This window comes from Calliphora vicina, chromosome 3, assembly GCF_958450345.1.
Source record: "Calliphora vicina chromosome 3, idCalVici1.1, whole genome shotgun sequence".
NCBI lineage: Eukaryota > Metazoa > Arthropoda > Insecta > Diptera > Calliphoridae > Calliphora > Calliphora vicina.
Window position 1 is genome coordinate 122,108,686 of NC_088782.1, and position 21,737 is coordinate 122,130,422.

At 32.8% G+C, this 21,737-nt stretch overlaps 3 protein-coding genes across 3 annotated transcripts; 2 read left to right on the plus strand and 1 right to left on the minus strand.

Moving 5' to 3' along the window:
* The first annotated feature begins 1,178 nt into the window (after nt 1–1,178).
* LOC135953343 (chitin-binding domain protein cbd-1-like) lies at nt 1,179–8,363 on the plus strand. Its single transcript, XM_065503191.1, has 2 exons — nt 1,179–1,312; nt 4,511–8,363. Exons 1-2 carry the CDS (start codon nt 1,294–1,296, stop codon nt 8,287–8,289), a joined length of 3,798 nt encoding a protein of 1,265 aa, XP_065359263.1. The 5' UTR covers nt 1,179–1,293; the 3' UTR covers nt 8,290–8,363.
* Nucleotides 8,364–14,431: 6,068 nt separating this feature from the next.
* On the plus strand, nt 14,432–15,477 carry LOC135953346 (peritrophin-44-like). The gene is made up of 3 exons (XM_065503195.1): nt 14,432–14,507; nt 14,565–14,662; nt 14,728–15,477. Exons 1-3 carry the CDS (start codon nt 14,492–14,494, stop codon nt 15,442–15,444), a joined length of 831 nt encoding a protein of 276 aa, XP_065359267.1. The 5' UTR covers nt 14,432–14,491; the 3' UTR covers nt 15,445–15,477.
* Nucleotides 15,478–16,750: 1,273 nt separating this feature from the next.
* On the minus strand, nt 16,751–21,085 carry LOC135955726 (mucin-22-like). Its single transcript, XM_065506084.1, has 2 exons — nt 18,497–21,085; nt 16,751–17,816 (listed from the first exon to the last, which is right to left on the minus strand). The coding sequence occupies exons 1-2, from the start codon at nt 21,029–21,031 to the stop codon at nt 16,893–16,895; spliced, it is 3,459 nt and encodes a 1,152-aa protein (XP_065362156.1). The 5' UTR covers nt 21,032–21,085; the 3' UTR covers nt 16,751–16,892.
* Between the last annotated feature and the right edge of the window lie 652 nt (nt 21,086–21,737).

The following is a 21,737-nucleotide window of genomic DNA, read 5'->3' on the forward strand; positions in this document are numbered from 1 at the left end:
TGATTGAAGCTAAAATTGAACTCTATAAAGACCTTTGATTGAAGCTAAAATTGAACTTTATAAAGACCTATGATTGAAGCTAAAATTGAGCTTTATAAAGGCCTACGATTGAAGCTAAAATTTAACTCTATAAAGACCTTTGATTGAAGCTAAAATTGAACTCTATAAAGACCTTTGATTGAAGCTAAAATTGAACTTTATAAAGACCTATGATTGAAGCTAAAATTTAACTCTATAAAGACCTATGATTGAAGCTAAAATTGAGCTTTATAAAGGCCTACGATTGAAGCTAAAATTTAACATTATAAAGACCTTTGATTGAAGCTAAACTTAAACTACTTAAAGAAATACGATTGAAGCTAAAACTTAACTTTATAAAGACCTATGATTGAAGCTAAAATTGAGCTTTATAAAGTCCTATGATTGAAGCCAAAATTGAACTTTATAAAGACCTATGATTGAGGACAAAATTTATCTTTATAAAGACCTATGATTGAAGCCAAAATTTAACTTTATAAAAACCTATGATTGAAGCTAAAATTTATCTTTATAAAGACCTATGATTGAAGCTAAAATTTAACTTTATAAAGACCTATGATTCAAGCTAAAATTGAACTAAATAAAGATTAACGATTGACAATAAAATTTAACTTTATAAAGACCTAAGATTGAAGCTAAAATTGAACTTTATAAAGACCTATGATTGAAGCCAAAATTGATATTTATAAAGAAATACGATTGAAGCTAAAATTTAACTTTATAAAGTCCTATGATTGAAGCTAAAATTGATCTTTATAAAGAAATATGAGTGAAGCTAAAATTGAACTTTATAAAGACCTATGATTGAAGCTAAAATTGAACTAAATAAAGGTTAACGATTGACAATAAAATTTAACCATAAATATAACTGTTTGGTAGGTCTTCTTTATCTAAGTTATGTTTTTCTTTAATTAGAAATTTAAACGTTTAATATCTTGGCAATTTGGTGGTTTTGTTTTTCTATATTTTGTTTTGACCAATTTTTTTTTTCACAAATATCTCAACGATAATATTTTAATCTTCTTTCATGTGCTCCTATCAATTTTAAATGTGTTTTGCCGGCACTTTTCATTCAATCAAATTTTTAACTATTTATGACCAAACTTTCAGTTAATAACGACACCTCGAGAAGTTAAGAACGAAAAGTAGTGGGGAACAATAAAAATCCGAAATTATAAGTGAATTTGAAAAACTAATTATATACTCACTGTGAAAAGTGAAGAATTCTATTCAGGGACTTTGAAAAGAAACTTTATGAAAATGTTCGCAAAAGGTGAATACTGTAAAAGGACTTAACTTAAACCTTTAAATTAAAAAGGAGTAGTTTTGTAAATTAATTCGGATTATTTGGATGCCGCTAAAAACGACAGCTTTAGTATTAAGATGTAACAAATTTTGCAATTTCGTTTCATTATGGTGGATCCAGAACGAAAAACCGACTTCCTAAAATAAGCTTTAATATAACAAGGATTTTCAGTTTCTAATAAAGCTTTAGAATGAAATTTTATAGTGTAACACATTTATGTTGCCTGGTCCTTCATATCAGCTTAAATAAAAAATTCACTTCCTTATAAAATGTTTAAATCAGATTAGATCAGAAAAACAAAATTGTTATAAATTTCATAGTATGCTACTTACTATATTATAATTTAATAGACAAAAACCCCTCAAGTTTTTTACTCGAGTTTTATCAATTTCACATTAGTTGTGCTGACACTTGAGATTAATATTCATTGAATAATTTGATGACATGTGTTAATTTCACAAAGAACGTGTAGCCAATAGTTAACAACTTTTAATTAAACTTTTTAAAAAATTATCTTCTGTCACAATATAAAATATTGACGGCTTGATAGTTTCCAAAATAGTTCAAAATCTTAAAACTGTAAAAATCAAATGATATATTCATATGATTTTTGGTATTGATTTGTTACAGTATTTCGATTATATATTTATACATGAATACCCACAATTGAAGATAAAACTAAATTGAATAAAGACCTTGGATTGAAGCTAAAATTGAATTTTATAATGACCTACGATTGAAGCTGAAATTGAACTTTAAAAAGACCTACGATTGAAGCTAAAATTTAAATATTTAAAGACCTAGGATTGAAGCTAAAATTTAACTTTATAAAGACCTATGATTGAAGCTAAAATTTAACTTTATAAAGACCTATGATTTTAGCTAAAATTGAACTTTAAAAAGACCTGCGATTGAAGCTAAAATTTAACTTTATAAAGACCTAAGATTGAAGCTAAAGTTGAACTTTATAAAGACCTACGACTGAAGTTAAAATGGAACTTTAAAAAGACCTGCGATTGAAGCTAAAATTTAAATCTTTAAAGACCTACGATTGAAGCTAAAATTGAACTTTATAAAGACCTACGATTGAAGCTAAAATTTAACTTTATAAAGACCTATGATTGAAGCTAAAATTGAACTTTATAAAGACCTACGATTGAAGCTAAAGTTTAACTTTATAAAGACCTACGATTGAAGTTAAAATGGAACTTTAAAAAGACCTGCGGTTGAAGCTAAAATTTAAATCTTTAAAGACCTAGGATTGAAGCTAAAATTGAACTTTCTAAAGATCTACGATTGAAGCTAAAATTTAACTTTATAAAGACCTACAATTGAAGCTAAAATTGAACTTTATAAAGACCCATGATTGAAGCTAAAATTGAACTTTATAAAGACCAACGATTGAACTAAAATTTAACTTTAAAAAGACCTAAGATTGAAGCTAAGATTGAACTTCATAAAGACCTAAGATTGTAGCTGAAATTGAACTTTAATAAGAACTAAGATTGAAGCTAAAATTTAACTTTATGAAGACCTACGATTTAAGCTAAAATTGAACTTTATAAAGACCTACGATTGAAGCTAAAATTGAACTTTATAAAGACCTATGATTGAAGCTAAAATTTAACTTTATAAAGACCTATGATTGAAGCTAAAATTTAACTTTATAAAGACCTAGGATTGAAGCTAAAATTTAACTTTATAAAGACCTATGATTGAAGCTAAAATTTAACTACTTAAAGGCCTAGGATTGAAGCTAAACCTAAAATTGAAATCTTTATAAGGACCTAAGATTGAAGTTAAAATTGCACTTTATAAAGACCTATGATTGAAGCTAAAATTTAACTTTATATAGATCTATGATTGAAGTTGAAATTTAACTTTATAAAGACCTACGATTGAAGCTAATATTTAACTTTATAAAGACCTTCAATTGAAGCTAAAATTGAACTTTATAAAGACCTATGATTGAAGCTAAAATTAAACTTTATAAAGACCTACGATTGAAGCTAAAATAGAACTTTATAAAGACCTAAGATTAAAGCTAAAATTGAACTTTATAAAAACCTAAAATTGAACTTTATAAAGACCTAAGATTGAAGCTAAAATTGAGCTTCATAAAGACCTACGATTAAAGCCAAAATTTAACTTCATAAAGACCTAAGATTGTAGCTAAAATTGAACTTTAATAAGACCTAAAATTGAAGCTAAAAATGAACTTTATAAAGACCTACGATTGAAGCTAAAATTGAACTTTATAAAGACCTAAGATTGAAGCTAAAATTGAACTTCATAAAGACCTATGATTGAAGCTAAAATTGAACTTTATAAAGACATACGATTGAAGCTAAAATTTAACTATAAAAAGGCCTAATATTGTAGCTAAAATTGAACTTTAATAAGACTTAAGATTGAAGCAAAAAAATTGGACTTTAGAAAGACCTACGATTGAAGCTAAAATTGAACTTTATAAAGACCTATGATTGAAGCTAAAATTGAACTTTAGAAAGACCTACGATTGAAGCTAAAATTTAACTTTATAAAGACCTACGATTGAAGATAAAATGGAACTTTAAAAAGACCTGCGGTTGAAGCTAAAATTGAAATCTTTAAAGACCTAGGATTAAAGCTAGAATTGAACTTTCTAAAGACCTACGATTGAAGCTAAAATTTAACTTTATAAAGACCTATGATTGAAGCAAAAATTGAACTTTATAAAGACCAACGATTGAACTAAAATTTAACTTTAAAAAGACCTAAGATTGAAGCTAAAATTGAACTTCATAAAGACCTAAGATTGTAGCTGAAATTTAACTTTAATAAGACCTAAGTTTGAAGCTAAAATTGAACTTTAGAAAGACCTACGATTGAAGCTAAAATTGAACTTTATAAAGACCTACGATTGAAGCTAAAATTTAACTTTATAAAGACCTAAGATTGAAGCTAAAATTGAACTTTAGAAAGACCTACGATTGAAGCTAAAATTGAACTTTATAAAGACCTAAGATTGAAGCTAAAATTGAACTACTACGATTGAAGCTATATATTAAATTAATTAAGATTTATTAAGTAATAATACAAATATGTGCATTTTATAACATCTAATTATTTAATTCGGTAATTTAGTTAATCATTCCTTTTGTTTTCTCTCTCTCTTTCTCATAGTTTTATCCACCAAACATTTTCTTCTGTTTGCCGTGCTTGCTCTATCCCTCTCACAGGCTTCTAGCAATTGGCTAACATGCTACTCTAAACCAAATGGTGCAGTGTCTCCCGTTGCCGCAGACTGTCATGTTTATATCTATTGTTTGTATGAAACACCATTCACTTTACCCTGTCCTTTGGGCATGGGCTTTAGTGTGTCAGCCGGCCGTTGTGTACAATATAGCCAATCGGATTGTGTAGCTGATAATGTGGCACCCACAGCAGCTCATCGTCAACACAGAGGCACCTGTGATAATGAACAAAGACCCGAGAACAAACTAGCCTGTCAAGGTCAGCCCTTTGGAGAATTGGTACCATATCCGGGAGATTGTTCCAAGTTTTTGGTGTGTAATTGTGAGTATCCAACGGTGAAACAGTGTCCGAGCGGTACTTGGTTTGATAACACAATCAAGGTATGTAATTATCCACAAAATGTGAATTGTGTTGATGGGAATGGGAGTGGCTCAACGGCGGCAACAACTATTATGACTACAGAGCTAACGACAATGGATGTTATAACAACAACTCATGATTGGGGCAAAGATTGTGAGGCTCCTGATGGCATGCAGGCTGATATTTGTTTGAAATACAATAATGGCTTGCTGTTGCGTTATCCCTATAATTGCAATGCCTATATTAATTGTACCATGGGATGTCCGGTTATGAACTATTGTCCAACTGACAAAGTTTTCAATAACTTTTTAAAAATTTGTGATACCCCAGATACGGCACAATGTATAGAGTTGCCTTTGCCAACTACCACCGAACAGCCCACAACTACCACAGAGGAAACTACTACCGAGCTAATTACCACTACCGATATACCAGAACAGTGCCTAACTCCCTTGGCTGTAGACAAACATATTTGCTCTAATCAATACCAGGGCAGCTATCTACCATATGACTACAACTGTACAGCCTATGTGATATGCAAGGACGAGGAACCCTGTCTGGAATATTGTGAAAATGGTAAAATTTTCAATTCCTTATTGGGCATCTGTGATGATGATATAGAATGTCATGAATTACCTCTACCCAGCACTCCCCAGGAACCCGAAACCACCACAACAATTTCCATTACCCTGCCACCAGATGTAGATTCTGACTTGTGTCAGGGTAAACAGGATTATACCATATATCCCTATGAGGGAGATTGTACACAATATTTGGAGTGTAAAGATCAAGAAGTCATAGTTGAGAACTGTCCCCAAGGCTGGCTATTTAACTCAAAACTAATGCTGTGTGATGAAGCCTCAGAGGATGTTTGTTATACAGGAGCTATTACCACAACTGAAGAGCCTACCACCACCGGAGAACCGGTTTATGATCTATGTTTGGGCCAGCCGTTAGGCACCACTTTCCCTAACAAAGAAAATTGCGCCCTGTATTACTATTGTCGAGGCAATGGCCACTTTTATGTGCTTCCTTGCCCCTATAATAATTACTATGATCCCTATTCGGGTAACTGTGGTCCTGATGTTTCCAGCACCGCTTGTCTGGAACCTATAACCACTACAGCAGCCACTACAACACAGGCCACAACTTTAAGTCCCTCGCAAAAGTGTGCCAATGCAGCGGTCGGCATCACCTATCCGTATGAGGAAAATTGTGCCAAGTATATATATTGCAAGGGCAATGGAGGATTTTTACTAATGAATTGTCCCTATAACAACTATTACGATCCGGTATCGGGTGATTGTGAGCCCAGTGATGATGTTGACATATGTCGCAAACCAACTACACCCGAGACAACCACCCCCGAAATCTCCACTACCATATCACCAGCCACAACTCCCAAACCTGAGCCTGTTCTGGGTATATGTGGCAATTATAGCAATGGCCAGCTTATAAACTACCCCGATAATTGCCAGAAATATATCAGCTGTGTTAGGCCCATACCCATAGGCTTTTATTGCAACAATAATTGGTATTTCAATGAGCAGCAACAGAAATGTGTGCCCGATTCTGAGGGCACTTGCATAGGCTTGCCTGCAAACGAAACAACAACAGCGGCCACCCCCAGTGATATTTGTCAGGGCCTTAAAGAAGGAGATTCAGAAATATACAGCAGTAATTGTCAGCTCTACTATGAGTGCCTGGGTGATGGTTATTATATGTTAAAGACTTGTACTGAAGGCGAATATTTCGATCCTCTTACTGGCCAGTGCAGTGCTCAAGTGGGCGCTGAATACTGTAAGCAAAACTTTGATACTACTCTAGCACCCCCAGCAAAACCTCAAGGCATTTGTTCGGACCAACCAGAGGGCTGGAAAGTACCCTATCCCCATAATTGCTCTAAATATATAGAGTGTGCCAAGCCCATACCCATAGGTTTCAGTTGTATGAGTGATTTGGAATTCAGCTCAGAAGCTCAGGAATGTGTGGAGCCCTCGGCCTCAGATTGTGGTCTTACCACAACCAACACACCCAGCAACACGCCCACTTTGCCCACACCTACTAAGCCTTATAATCAATGTACAAATAAACCAGATTTTACCCTGCTGCCCTATGAAGAAAACTGTACCATGTTTATTATTTGCCTCGAAGATATGGAACATTGGGCCTATTGTAAAACAGGAGAATACTTCGATTTAACTGAAGCTAAATGTTTGGCCAGTGCTAATGAGGAGTCTTGTAGAGCCAGCAGTACCACTGAGCCTACAACTATTACCACCCAAGATCCCAATTTGGGTCCATGCTATAACAAGCCAGATGGCAGTAAAATTCCCTATCCCAATAATTGCACGAAATATATAGAATGTCATTATCCCTTAAATGTGGGTTATGATTGTCCCCAAGGTTTGGAATTCAGTGCCCATTATGAGGAGTGTGTTGAGCCCAACTTGGCTGACTGTAGCATTAAAACTAGCCCCACCATGCCAACGACAACAGAGATCACCACCACTCCTCAGCCTGTTGAGACTTGTGAAAACAAACCTACTGGCACTACACTGTCCTATCCAGAAGATTGTTCCAAATACTATATGTGCATTAATGGCCAAGAGAAATTAACCAATTGTATGCCCCAAAGTTACTATGATCCAGCTACGGGAGAATGTGACAATGATGTATCCCCTACAGCTTGTCAGGGTCCTATAGCTGCTACCACAACCACAGAATCATCGGAGACAAATACTACCACTGCTCAATCTCCACAAGGACCTTGTAGTGATGAATCCAATGGTTTTATCTATGCCAATGTACAGGACTGTTCTCAATACTATATGTGCTTGGATAGCTCTTCGGTATTGTGTAAATGCCAAAATCAAACCTATTACAATCCCTATACGGGAGAATGTGATGGCCAAACCTCAAATTCCGAATGCAAAGAACCAATAACATCAAGCACAGACGCTCCTGAAATTACTACACCAATTACTGAAACCCCGGACGGCAATATTTGTTGTGGCCATAAATCCGGTAGTTATTTACCATATCCCGGCGATAATACTAAATATGTTATATGCCAATATCCCTTGCCGGAAGTCTACAGCTGTCCCGAGGGCAGTACCTACGATGCCGAAAGCTTAAGCTGTAAATTGGTGGCCACTTTTACAATCTCAAAACCAGAATGTACCCAATTAAATTATGGGGAAAAATATGTCTATAAAGGTGACTGCACTAAATACTATTTCTGTTATGGCTCAGAAGCGGTAGTTTTGGATTGCAGTTTCGATTGGAACTACAATCCGGCAATAGATCAATGTGTGCCAAAGGTGCAATATAAATGTCCCTGGTGAGAAGGATCAGAAAAGGAAAATATACATATTTTAAGTTTAAAGCGAAATTTAATAAATTTTAATCAATTTTAATAAACAGCAAAGTTTAAGAGTTTTATTTATATTACTCCTCACAATGATTCGAACTGAGATTTTTATAAAATGCTAATGAAAATTAACAGTCCACTGATGACTTACAATACAATTTTTTATGGAATTGAAGGACCACATTTTTAAGCTACATTTTTATCCGAATTAACTTTTTAGTCATATTCGATAATAAAAATACCGGTACAAAAGTGGTCAATCTAAAACAGCCCAGCAATTTGAAAAGTGCCAAATGGAAACCTTGCACTAGCTATATTACTACTTCTACAACTAACTAGTTCGATGTGGCTGCTAAAGTGATAGTTAAATGGTTATCATTTGCACTACATTTCACCAGCATATTTAGTAATAAGCAATAGTCAGCTATTTGTCCTAAGTTTTTCAAAATAAATTCAAGAAAAATAAAATCTTCTAAAATATACCACTTCGATGGCCACATGTAATGCTGAATGTGGCCGTTTGTGTTTTCATTCTCAGTGATGATGTAGAAAATGCAAAAATAGAGAGTAGACTCACATGTTATTCTTACGGCCATTTTCACAATGTACGATTATTTCATTTTAACCGGAAAATTAACTAACTGTCGGTTTGTTTAACGGGGACCATTTAACCAACGGTTACCGATTTACGTTTCACCATCATTTGATTACTTAACCAAAGCATTCAGTAGAAAGTATGGCAATAATGCATACATTTGTTTACGAAAAATAGTGTAATGAAAGATTGAAATATAAAAAATTGTCTAAAAGACGGCATAAAAATTAATAGTTTGTGTTTTCTTAGTCTGCTTTTACACAGGGCAAGTTTACTTGAAGCAAGTCTCGTCGATTCCCTTTTAAACTTGCTCGTCTGTTTACACACAGCAAGTCTTTGAGCAATTTTGTATGTCAAAACCTAATAGACGCCATATTGAAAATGAGAAAACAAAAGAAATTTGAAGAGACTTGCCAGTACAAGCAAGTGTGTACCCCTCTTCTTTCTTCTTGCCTCTCTCTCCTATAAACTCTAGACTTGCGCAAGAAAAATTGCCCTGTGTAAAAGCAGACTTAGTGGTATAATAAAAAAAACGTATAAAACTCAAAAATATTAAGGTACCTAACTGTAAAATTTACAGAACAAACTGAACAAAAATTACTGAAAATCAACAAGCAAAAGTGCACATTTGTTGTTTGGTTTGTAAGTGCAATATCCGGGTGGTATATGGATCACCCCGTGCAAAATTTACTTTTCTTCGCTTTACACTTTTAGCAATTATAAATATTACAAAAATATAAATGTTTTTCCATGTTCTTTTATTATATTTCTTACAATTAAGATGCTAACCGGCGAAATTTGTTCGGTTATATTTAACAGCAACTTTGTTGTTAAATAGTGTCAATTAAGAATTAATCGTACATTGTGAAATTCAAATTATCCTAACTTGCGGTTAAAGTTCACGTTAACTTTTAATCGTACATTGTGAGAATGGCCGTTAATAACAATTAGAGAGCAGTACAAATAAGAGCTCTGTGGTTTAGTGGTTAGAGCATTTGACTAGAAAACGAGAGGTTATGTGTTCAACCCCGCTCTCAGAAAAATTTATTTTTTCTTTTTTTCTCAAATGCTGGAGTATTTTCACTAGTGAATTTAATAGTGAAGTGTTATGCAGAGTGTGCCAATCGGCCACTTGCTATGACATCCCCGTGTTAAATTCACCAGTCAATAACGTTGCGAGTGGGTTGAAAATTCACTAGTAGTAGTTCTTAGTGGCCAACGAATTCGACGTAGCGGAACTAGTGCAATGAACTGCAGGGAGGGAAAGGCAACCTATACTATTGCATTTTACGATTGTATTAGTTATACATTCTCTCCGCTCTCACCACGAATCGGTGTTGCCAGTAAACTTTCGTCTCTTTTCCCCAATTAAAAATGTAAAATCTCAATACATCACAATACATCATACATCTTTAAAAGTTGTTTAAGTTTAAAACGCGGCGCCCATGTTTTGCCTTTCCCTGATCTAAAATAAATGGTAATAAATCTGAATCTTCTAAACTACTGATTCGATTGCAATACAACCCTTCACCAAATTGTACTTCAAAATAAAATTTTTAAATATTTTTAGGTAAACACAATTCATTTTTTTTTCCCAAGTTTTTTTTTAATTTTTTGAAAAAAAAAAATTTGGAATTTTTTTTTTTAAATTTAAATAAAAAATTTCAAATTTTAAAAAACTTTTTTTTTGTTTTTAAAATTTTTGTTTTTTTAATATTTACCAAAAAAATATTGGTAAAAAAAAAATTCGGGTTAAAAAATAATTTTTCCGATTTTGACCCATTGTAGGTCCAACTTACTATAGTCTTATATACGTCGTTGCAAAGGTCTTTGAAATATCTTTTATTATATATCCATATTGTCTATATTAATGACATAGTAATCCAGATATAGGTTATATACCCTTCACCAAATTGTACTTCAAAATAAAAATTTTAAATATTTTTAGGTAAACAAAATATATTTTTTTTTCTAAAGTAGTTTTTTTAATTTTTTGGAAAATTTTTTTTTTTTTTTTAAATTTAAAAATTTTTTTTTTTTAAATTTTAAAATTTTTTTTTTGTTTTTTATTTCTTTTAATATATACCGAAAGCTGATTTCAACAGACTGACAGGCGGACATGGCTTAATCGACTCCGCTATCTATAAGGATCCAGAATATATATACTTTATGGGGTCGGAAAATTATATTGTGGAAATTACAAACGGAATGACAAACTTTTTGATCGTAGAGAGCATTATACTAAATGAAAAAATGTTGTAAGTTAATGTCTGAGAGAATTCTTATTATCAGAGTTATATTGTGGAATTTTTTGTGGAAGATCTATACACTCCAGCTCTTCTCTTTATGGGTCAATTTGACCCTTTTTCCGAGAAATTCCAAAAAAAATCCTTTCAAAAAAGATATTTAAGGATTAAAATATTCTACGATCAGTGGAGATCACAAAAGATAAAAAAGTTGTAAATAAAGCTCTTTACGCTTAATTAGCATTTTCAACATAGCATGTCCTTTTATCATAGGAATATTCATTGAAATCTGTTCATATTTGTACAAAGTTTTCCTAACAAGAGGTGCACAACTTTGACACCCTATATTTCACCATGTGTTATAATATAGTGGCAACAAAATCAAATTTATAAAAGCCTATGTCCTTCTCTATGATTCGTTCATATATTATTTTGCAATCATTGTAGTAGTTTAGAAGATTTATTGGATAACCAAACGATTAGTAACCATGTTTAATTGCCGGGTATATATACTTTTATATTTCACTGTATAGCCTTAAATTGATTAGAAATTGTGACTGTTTTTTTAAATAATATTTTGTTAATATCATATTTCTCTTGATTACTTTTTATAATATATTAATTAATAACAATATTGCCTTATTACTTGTTTCATATTAATTTTATCTTTGTGATTTACCTTTTCTTTCTTAAAATTCTTTGATGAAAACTTTCCTCAGTAGCTGGCAATGTCAATCAATGAATTGTAATTTAAAACTTGTTAATTTTTTATTAATGATCTTATCATTATTGTGACAAGATTCAGTTTATTTTGGTATTTTAAAAATAAACATCAATTACGGTGGGTATTCGCTAAATAGGAGATAAAAACTATCTGTCATTTCCATTTATAGCAAGTCCACTTTTAGCAGTTTTCACTGTTTTAGCAATTGAACCACAATTGTTATCAGTAATAAATAATGAAAGAAACACAAATCTAATTTCATAAGAAATGTGTTAAAAATTAAACAGAAAAATGAACTTAAAGATATCCAATAGATAACTGACAGAAATATATGTATACTCTAATTAAGACACTTTTCTTAAAAAAACTGTCTTAATAAAGACAGAAAACTGTCTTAATAAAGACACTTTTCTATAGACAGAAAACTGTCTTAATAAAGACACTTTTCTATAGACAGAAAACTGTCTTAATAAAGACACTTTTCTATAGACAGAAAACTGTCTTAATAAAGACACTTTTCTATAGACAGAAAACTGTCTTAATAAAGACACTTTTCTATGGACAGAAAACTGTCTTAATAAAGACACTTTTCTATAGACAGAAAACTGTCTTAATAAAGACACTTTTCTATAGACAGAAAATTGTCTTAATAAAGACACTTTTCTATAGACAGAAAACTGTCTTAATAAAGACACTTTTCTATAGACAGAAAACTGTCTTAATAAAGACACTTTTCTATAGACAGAAAACTGTCTTAATAAAGACACTTTTCTATAGACAGAAAACTGTCTTAATAAAGACACTTTTCTATAGACAGAAAATTGTCCAAAAGACAGAAACCTGTCTTAACAAAGACACTTTTCTATAGACAGAAAACTGTCTTAATAAAGACACTTTTCTATAGACAGAAAACTGTCTTAATAAAGACACTTTTCTATAGACAGAAAACTGTCTTAATAAAGACACTTTTCTATAGACAGAAAACTGTCTTAATAAAGACACTTTTCTATAGACAGAAAACTGTCTTAATAAAGACACTTTTCTATAGACAGAAAACTGTCTTAATAAAGACACTTTTCTATAGACAGAAAACTGTCTTAATAAAGACACTTTTCTATAGACAGAAAACTGTCTTAATAAAGACACTTTTCTATAGACAGAAAACTGTCTTAATAAAGACACTTTTCTATAGACAGAAAACTGTCTTAATAAAGACACTTTTCTATAGACAGAAAACTGTCTTAATAAAGACACTTTTCTATAGACAGAAAACTGTCTTAATAAAGACACTTTTCTATAGACAGAAAATTGTCCAAAAGACAGAAACCTGTCTTAACAAAGACACTTTTCTATAGACAGAAAACTGTCTTAACCAAGACACTTTTCTATAGGCAGAAAACTGTCTTAACCAAGACACTTTTCTATAGACCTACGATTAAAGACCTACGATTTGAGATAAAATTGAACTTTATAAAGACCTATGATTGAAGCTAAAATTTAACTTTATAAAGACCTATGATTGAAGCTAAAATTTAACTTTATAAAGACCTATGATTGAAGCTAAAATTTAACTTTATAAAGACCTATGATTGAAGCTAAAATTTAAATTTATAAAGACCTATGATTGAAGCTAAAATAGAACTTTATAAGGAGCTATGATTGAAGCTAAAATTTAACTTTATAAAGACCTATGATTGAAGCTAAAATTGAACTTTATAAAGACCTATGAATGAAGCTAAAATTGAACTTTATAAAGACCTATGATTGAAGCTAAAATTTATCTTTATAAAGACCTATGATTGAAGCTAAAATTGAACTTTATAAAGACCTATGATTGAAGCTAAAATTTAACTTTATAAAGACCTATGATTGAAGCTAAAATTGAACTTTATAAAGACCTATGATTGAAGATAAAATAGAACTTTATAAGGAGCTATGATTGAAGCTAAAATTGAACTTTATAAAGACCTATGATTGAAGCTAAAATTTATCTTTATAAAGACCTATGATTGAAGCTAAAATTGAACTTTATAAAGACCTATGATTGAAGCTAAAATTTAACTTTATAAAGACCTATGATTGAAGCTAAAATTTTATAAAGACTTATGATTGAAGCTAAATTTGAACTTTATAAAGACCTATGATAAATAAACTGTCTTAACAAAGACACCTTTCTATAGACATAAAGCTGTCTTGTTTAAGACACTTTTCTATAGACAGAAAACTGTCTGTAACAAAGACACTTTTCTATAGACAGAAAACTGTCTATATTTAAATAACCTTTTGCGTTCGTCCACTTGTGGCCTTAAAATCCTATCTTTGATTTGAAATTTCAATTAACTAAACATAATTTTTAGGTGGCTGATGATATTATATCTTTTGTGTTTGAACTCTGCTAAAACAGCATTTTGGAATTTACCCAGGAGATAAAAAGTATTTTTGGTGATTCAATTTCAGTAACAAAAGAAAACATCATAATTAATAATTTACTAAAATAAAACGCAATAAAAATATAATTTTGGTAAAAAATATTATTTAAAAAGATTTGCTATATAAAGGTAGAGATTTGCAGAGACATCATCAGTTTAAAAACTAAACGCTCGAGAGAAAAATGTTTTGGAATAAAGGTAAAATTAATAAAAACTTTCGGAGTGACAAACAAACTAACTGATATTATTTTACAGCTTATTGTTTCGTTTTAATTCTTTGCTATGGTACCAGCTTTGGTAACTCACAGGCCACACCCAGTTTGCCCACTTTAACGGATTTGGAATTGAAAGAGGTACAAACAAATAATTGGAAATGTTTATTCAATTTTATTATTTTCTTTTCCCTTATACATTCCAGCTATGCCAAGGACTTGAATTTCAATTTGTTGCACATCCCTCAATCCAGCAAAATTACATCATATGTGTACCAGGCGCTGGTGTCGAAAAATCGTGTGCTGCAAGCGAATGCTTTGATGAACGTAATCCACCCTGTTCCACAACCTGTAATGCAAACACAAATGTGGCCGATCAGAAAACCAAAGACTATTGCAATGATGACGATACCCCCTTATTGGATCGTGTGTCTAATGACAAAGATTGTGAATCCTATTACTTGTGTGTGGGTAAAAATATCGATCCGCTTTCACAAAAATGTCCACCTAATCAACACTTTTCCGAAAAACACAATACTTGCATGAGCTATCATGAAGCCAATTGTGAGGCCAGCTCGAAATGGTGTAAAAAGCGAAAAGATAATACACGTTTCCCCAAGGACAACTGCTATGAATATTATGAGTGTGAAAATGAACTGGCCCTTACAAAATCCTGCGCGTACAATGAACACTTTGATAGAGATTTGGGTAAATGCGTGAGTGGCATGTGTGAAGATGATAAGAGAGTTCCGGATTGTAAGAATAAACATGATGGGGTTCGTGTGGCCCATGCTAAATGCTATAAGTATTTTGTGTGCCTAAATCAGTCGTTATATGAGGCCCAATGTGCATCGGGTTACTATTACGATGGCGATCGTAGTGTGTGTGTAAGGGATGTTAATAATGTTTGTAATGACGATTAAATAAATAAATTGTGCAGAACAACCCAGCAAAAATTTTGTGAATTTTAGTAATGGCAACTAGTTATCACATTCTATATATCTACTACTACTAAATGACCTACGATTGAAGCTAAAATTGAACTGCTGAAAGACCTAGGATTGAAGCTAAAATTGAACTACTTAAAGAACTTTAATTGAAGCTAAATTTGAACTACTGAAAGATCTTCAATTGAAGCTAAAATTTAACTACAGAAAGACCTATGATTGAAGCTAAAATTGAACTTTATAAAGACCTATGATTGAAGCTAAAATTGAACTTTATAAAGACTTAAGATTGAAGCTAAAATTGAACTTTTTAAAGACCAATGATTGAAGCTAAAATTGAACTTTATAAAGACTTAAGATTGAAGCTAAAATTGAACTTTTTAAAGACCTATGATTGAAGCTAAAATTGAACTTTATAAAGACCTATGATTGAAGCTAAAATTGAACTTTATAAAGTCTTAAGATTGAAGCTAAAATTGAACTTTATAAAGACCTATGATTGAAGCTAAAATTGAACTTTATAAAGACCTATGATTGAAGCTAAAATTTAACTTTACAAAGACCCATGATTGAAGCTAAAATTGAACTTTATAAATACCTATGATTGAAGTTTAAATTGAACTTTATAAATACGTATGATTGAATCCGAAATTGATCTTTATAAAGATCTATGATTGAAGCTGAAATTTATCTTTCTAAAGACCTATGATTGAAGCTAAAATTGAACTTTATAAAGACATATGATTGAAGCTAAAATTGAACTTTATAAAGACCTATGATTGAAGCTAAAACTGAACTCTATAAAGATCTATGATTGAATCTAAAATTGAACTTTATAAAGACCTATGATTGAAGCTAAAATTGAACTTTATAAAGACCTAAGATTGAAGCTAAAATTTAACTTTATAAAGACCTATGATTGAAGCTAAAATTGAACTTTATAAAGACATATGATTGATGCTAAAATTGAACTCTATAAAGACCTTTGATTGAAGCTAAAATTGAACTTTATAAAGACCTATGATTGAAGCTAAAATTTAACTTTAAAAAGACCTATGATTGAAGCTAAAATTAAACTCTATAAAGACCTATGATTGAAGCTAAAATTGAACTTTATAAAGACCTTTGTTTGAAGCTAAAATTTAACTTTATAAAGACCTTTGATTGAAACTAAAATTGAACTTTATAAATACCTATGATTGAAGCAAAAATTGAACTCTATAAAGACCTATGATTGAAGCTAAAATTGATCTTTATAAAGACCTGTGATTGATGCTAAAAATTTATTGAAATAAAGAAACATTTTATTGAATAAATCGGATACATATAAGACCTCATTTCACACAATAAAACGGAAACTTGTTTTAAGTTTTATCGTTTCATTTTAAAGAATGAAGGGTCCTTATTTATATTTGCTTTAAATCTTAGATTGTAACACAAACACGATCACATGTATTTAATTTAGCGTTCCAAAATAGATTGTCTGGACAGGTGTGTATATAACTCCAGCCATTGCACTGTATAAATTTATGACAATCGTGGGGATGTGGCAAATAGAGATGTTGATAGCCCTCACACATGCTAGCACACTCAGGACATGCCATATTAGGATTTTCCGTTACTACATTAGGTGCCAGTGCCACGATTGGTGTTGGCGGGGCGGTGAAAGCAGTGGGTACAGCAATAGAGCTAGTTTCAACTACTACAGCAGGCAATTGAGGCTGCACTTGACACTCGGCCAATTGCGGCAAATCACATTTTTCTGAGCGGAAACTCCAATGATAGTTGCCTGGACACAACATTGCCTGACATTGATAGTATTTCGAGCAATCGTTGGGATATATTTGGGCAAATATATCACCCACATTAGCTGTTGTAGGTGTGTTGAGGGACTGTACAGATGGGTTTATGTTAGAGCCTATGGACACGGCCACTCCGGCCGTAAAAGGACAATGAGAATTATGGGGAAAATCACAGGTTTGTGTCAAGGAATTCCAATGATAGTTAATGGGACATGCCAGGGTCTGACATTTATAGTATCTGCTGCAATCGTTGGGATGCAATTGATAAATTACCTCACCCGTCAATGAGGCTGTTAAGCCATTGGGGGAGCCAACTACCGTTTGTGGTGGTGTCAACATGCTTGGCGCTTGGCTACATTTGGCTACGTTGGGATAATCGCAGCGATAGGTTAGAGTACTCCATTGCAAATAATTGGGACACTGCTGCAAATAGGCATAACCATTCGAACAGCTGTAATATTTACTACAGTCCAGGGGATAGGGCAACATTACAGCATGATTAACATCGTCAATAATTGGACAATCACTGTGGGCTATGGGTGAGACCTGGAAAATTGGTTTCTTTTCAAATCCAATAACACATTTTAAACAATTATTTCCATACATACCGAAATATCTAGAGCCCAAGAGGCCCAAATAAATGTTAAACCAAATAATACACTCAAAATAGAAGACATTTTTTTTAAAAATTCAAGTTAATACAACACGTGCTAAGCAAAGCAACTGCAACTTCTTAAATGCAATCCAGCACTTTTATATCCATTACAAGACAATTAAACTAAAAGAACTAATCTCATTACAAACTACCTTGAACTGGACAAAAGATAATTTCCTTAACTTAATCATTAACACAGAAAATCACTATTTAAATACCCACTTGAAATCATAAGAAATTGAGGGAATTTCGTATTAATTTTTATTTGCTTATGACAAGTTATATGGCACACTGTAATGTTAAATAGATAATATAGTATAAATATTATCTAGAAATTGTAAAGAACACTTTTGAAAAAAATAAAGTATTAACAACAAACTGAAGTATCTGTTTGAGTACGATATGTGAAATCACAAACAAAATTCCAGGGAATCGGCGGCAACTCAAAGTAGTACAATTTAAATACATCAAGGCAACAGATTTTAAGGCCAATTGAAAATATTACAGTTTAAACAAGCCAGTTTTTCCTTATTAAAAGATTGTAGAATTTGTAGCGAGAAATATTTGTTTAGGCTGCTATAGTTGTGACATTAGGACAATCACCCTTAACACAGGATCCCAGCTGGACATCCCAATAATGCAGCACAGGACAGTTAAGACTAATGGGTTGGCCATTGACACATTCTATGAACTTTCTGCAATCCTTTGGATCTGCATGATAGTCTTGGAAAGTATTTAGGCAGACATTAAGTTCAGTGGTAGCAGTTGCTTCTGTAGTTGTAATAGGAGTGGAGTTTGAGGATCCCTCAGCAGTTGACGCACTTTCAGTTGATGATTCATTTGGCACAGAGGAAGTAGTTACTTCCAAAGTGGATGCACTGTCGGTTGATGATTTGCCGTCGGTCGATTCGCTAACTGAATTTGAAGTTGTAGTTTCCGAGGAAGACTGATTTGTAGTCAAATCGGTGGCTTCCTGGGAGGTAGTGCTGTCTGCAGTTTCCGTTGTGCCTTTAGAAGTAGTATTTTCTGTTGATTCGGTATCTCCATTGGAGCTAGTAGTGTCTGCTGTTGAGCCGCCACTGTCGGTGGTTATTTCCGTGGCTTCTAAGGTTGAGCCAATTTCAGTGCTTCCATTTGGAGTGTCTTCACTTTCTGTAGATCCATTAGAAGCTGTTGTCTCGGAAGATGATTCAGTTTCGGAAGTAGTTGTTTTTCCGGTAGATTCATGAGAAGTTGAGCTTTCTGAGGTCGAGTTACTTTCAGTAGTTTCTGTAGTTCCACTTGAAGTTGTTTCGTTTTCTGTAGATCCATTTGAAGATTCAGTTGCACTTGAAGTGGTTTCGCTTTCTGTAGATCCATTTGAAGATTCAGTTGCACTTGAAGTTGTTTCGTTTTCTGTAGATCCATTTGAAGATTCAGTTGCACTTGAAGTGGTTTCGCTTTCTGTAGATCCATTTGAAGATTCAGTTGCACTTGAAGTGGTTTCGCTTTCTGTAGATCCGTTAGAAGTTGTTGGTTTTGAAGTCACACCGTTTTCAGTTGTTTCTGTAGATTCGTTTGGAGTTGTTGGATCGGTACTAGAACTACTTACGGTAGTTCCACTTGAAGTTGTTTCGTTTTCTGTAGATCCATTTGAAGATTCAGTTGCACTTGAAGTGGTTTCGTTTTCTGTAGATCCATTTGAAGATTCAGTTGCACTTGAAGTGGTTTCGCTTTCTGTAGATCCATTAGAAATTGTTGGTTCTGAAGTCACACCGCTTTCGGTGGATCCACTTGAAGTTGTTGTACTTCCTGTAGAATCATCAGATGTTATCTCCGTATTTTCAGGCGACGATTCATTTTCAGTTGTTCCATTTAAAGTCGTATCACCTTCTATAGATCCACGAGTGGTTGTCTCGGAAGACGATTCACTTTCAGAAGTAGATTTATCTGTAGTGGTTTCACTTGAAATGCTGCTGCTTTCAGTAGATCCATTGGAAGTTGTGGGCTCTGTGGAAGATCCATTTTCGGTAGTTGATTGATTTGTTATTCCCTCAGTGGTTCCACCAGCAGTTGTTTCACTCGAAGATCCTGCCTCTGCTGTAGAGTCATTTTGGGAAGTCGATGTATCGTCAGTTATCTCTGTAGCTACCGTTGGAGTAGTTGGTTCGGAAGAAGAACTTTCTGCTGAAGTTGATGCAGAGCCAGTTGGCTCTCTATTTCCATTAAGCGTGGTTTCTTTGGAAGTACTTTCCGAAGAACTGGAATCACTTCCTGTTGTACCAATTGCTGGTGTAGAGTCATCGCACTGACTATTATCTATGGTACATGCCACAATTTGTTGATTCCAATATGTACCATCGGGACATTTGATTATTATCTGCTGGCCATTGACACACTGTATATAGTATTCACAATTTAAAGAGGATTCAACATCACCATCATCACATCCTACTGTGGTTGCGGTCGTTTCAGTACTAGATTCCAAAGGATTTTTTGTTGCTGCCTCCGATGTGGAAGAAATTTCAGTTGAAGACTCGTTAGAGGTTGGGGGTGTAGTTTCTGGTGCTGGTGTCTCAGCTGTAGCTTCTGGTGTAGAAATTGTAGTATCTGTTGAAGATGCGGCTTCAGACGAAGTGGAAACTTCTGTTGCACAGTCTTTGGAAGTGCTAGCCTCTGTCGAAGAGGTGCCATCGGGTGTCGTTGAAACTTCAGTTTTTATTTCCGTAGTGGTTTCTACTGGAATTTCCTCTGTAGTTGTCCTCTCTGATAAAAACTTCCCATCTGTAGTTGTAGTTCCTAGCTCTGTTGTAGCTTCTGTGGTAGTTGTAGCTTTTGTAGTAGTTGTAGCTTCTGTGGTAGTTGTAGTTGCAATCTGTTCACTACAATGATCTCCAGACCATTGACAAGTCAATAGTTTTTGATTCCAAAACAAAGGAGTAGCACATTTCTGTCTATATGGAATACCATTACTGCACTGAATAAAATAATGGCAATCATAGGGATCAGCATGATATTGGCCGCCCTGAGAGCACACATTTATAGAAATTCCATTCCTACCCACTGTATATCCCTGTGTAGGCCAGAAATAGCACAAAATATTTAAAACTATTACAAATAATTTCATTGTTCTCAAAACACTTGTTGACCGTCTAGCCGCCTTAAATGTAACCGTTTGAAGTTATTTGCAAAACTGCAAACCTTTACAAGTATTTCGCTTAAATTTATTAAGTTTTTTGTACAACTTAATAACCACAAAAAATTGCTAATAATTATAAACTACAAGTAGTTTTTTCCGTTATCAATTCATTGAAGAGTTTTCGGGGTAAATAAATAAACTATTTTCAATAGTGATTTATGGCAACAAAGAAAAACATACGTATTTACTTTTGCTTATTAAAAAAGAAAGTTATTTCGAAAAATCAGAGTTAACAAAATGTTAATTTTTTAAACAAATACAAACAATTGTAACGAATACAAATTGTTTTAATTAATACCACTAGTTGCTAGAACAGGAAATTGGCTTTATAATGTCACTTTTGAAAATAAACTAAGTCCATTAATGTGAACAAATTTACTATAGCTATTTTATAGAGTTGTTAATGATTTGAGCATATTTTTGTCAGCCTTAAAATATGTTTCCATTTATGTAGTTAGTAAAGACACTTGCAAAACCTCCTTATCGACCTTTGTTAAAATATTATGATATAACCTTTTTTGGCTCTAAGCAACGCACAGTCATTACGACTGCTAACACAAATTGTTATCTATAAAAGTACAATCACTATCTTCAATTAATTTCCGAAAAAAAATTTAAAAAATATTGGAATAAC

Coding starts and splice junctions, on each gene's coding strand:
- LOC135953346 (XM_065503195.1), top strand. Junction 14,663..14,727: donor CGGATTTGGAATTGAAAGAG/GTACAAACAAAT, acceptor TATACATTCCAG/CTATGCCAAGGACTTGAATT.
- LOC135955726 (XM_065506084.1), bottom strand. CDS start 21,031: ATGAAATTATTTGTAATAGTTTTAAATATTTTGTGCTATTTCTGGCCT. Junction 17,817..18,496: donor ATGTCACAACTATAGCAGCC/TAAACAAATATT, acceptor CCAATTTTCCAG/GTCTCACCCATAGCCCACAG.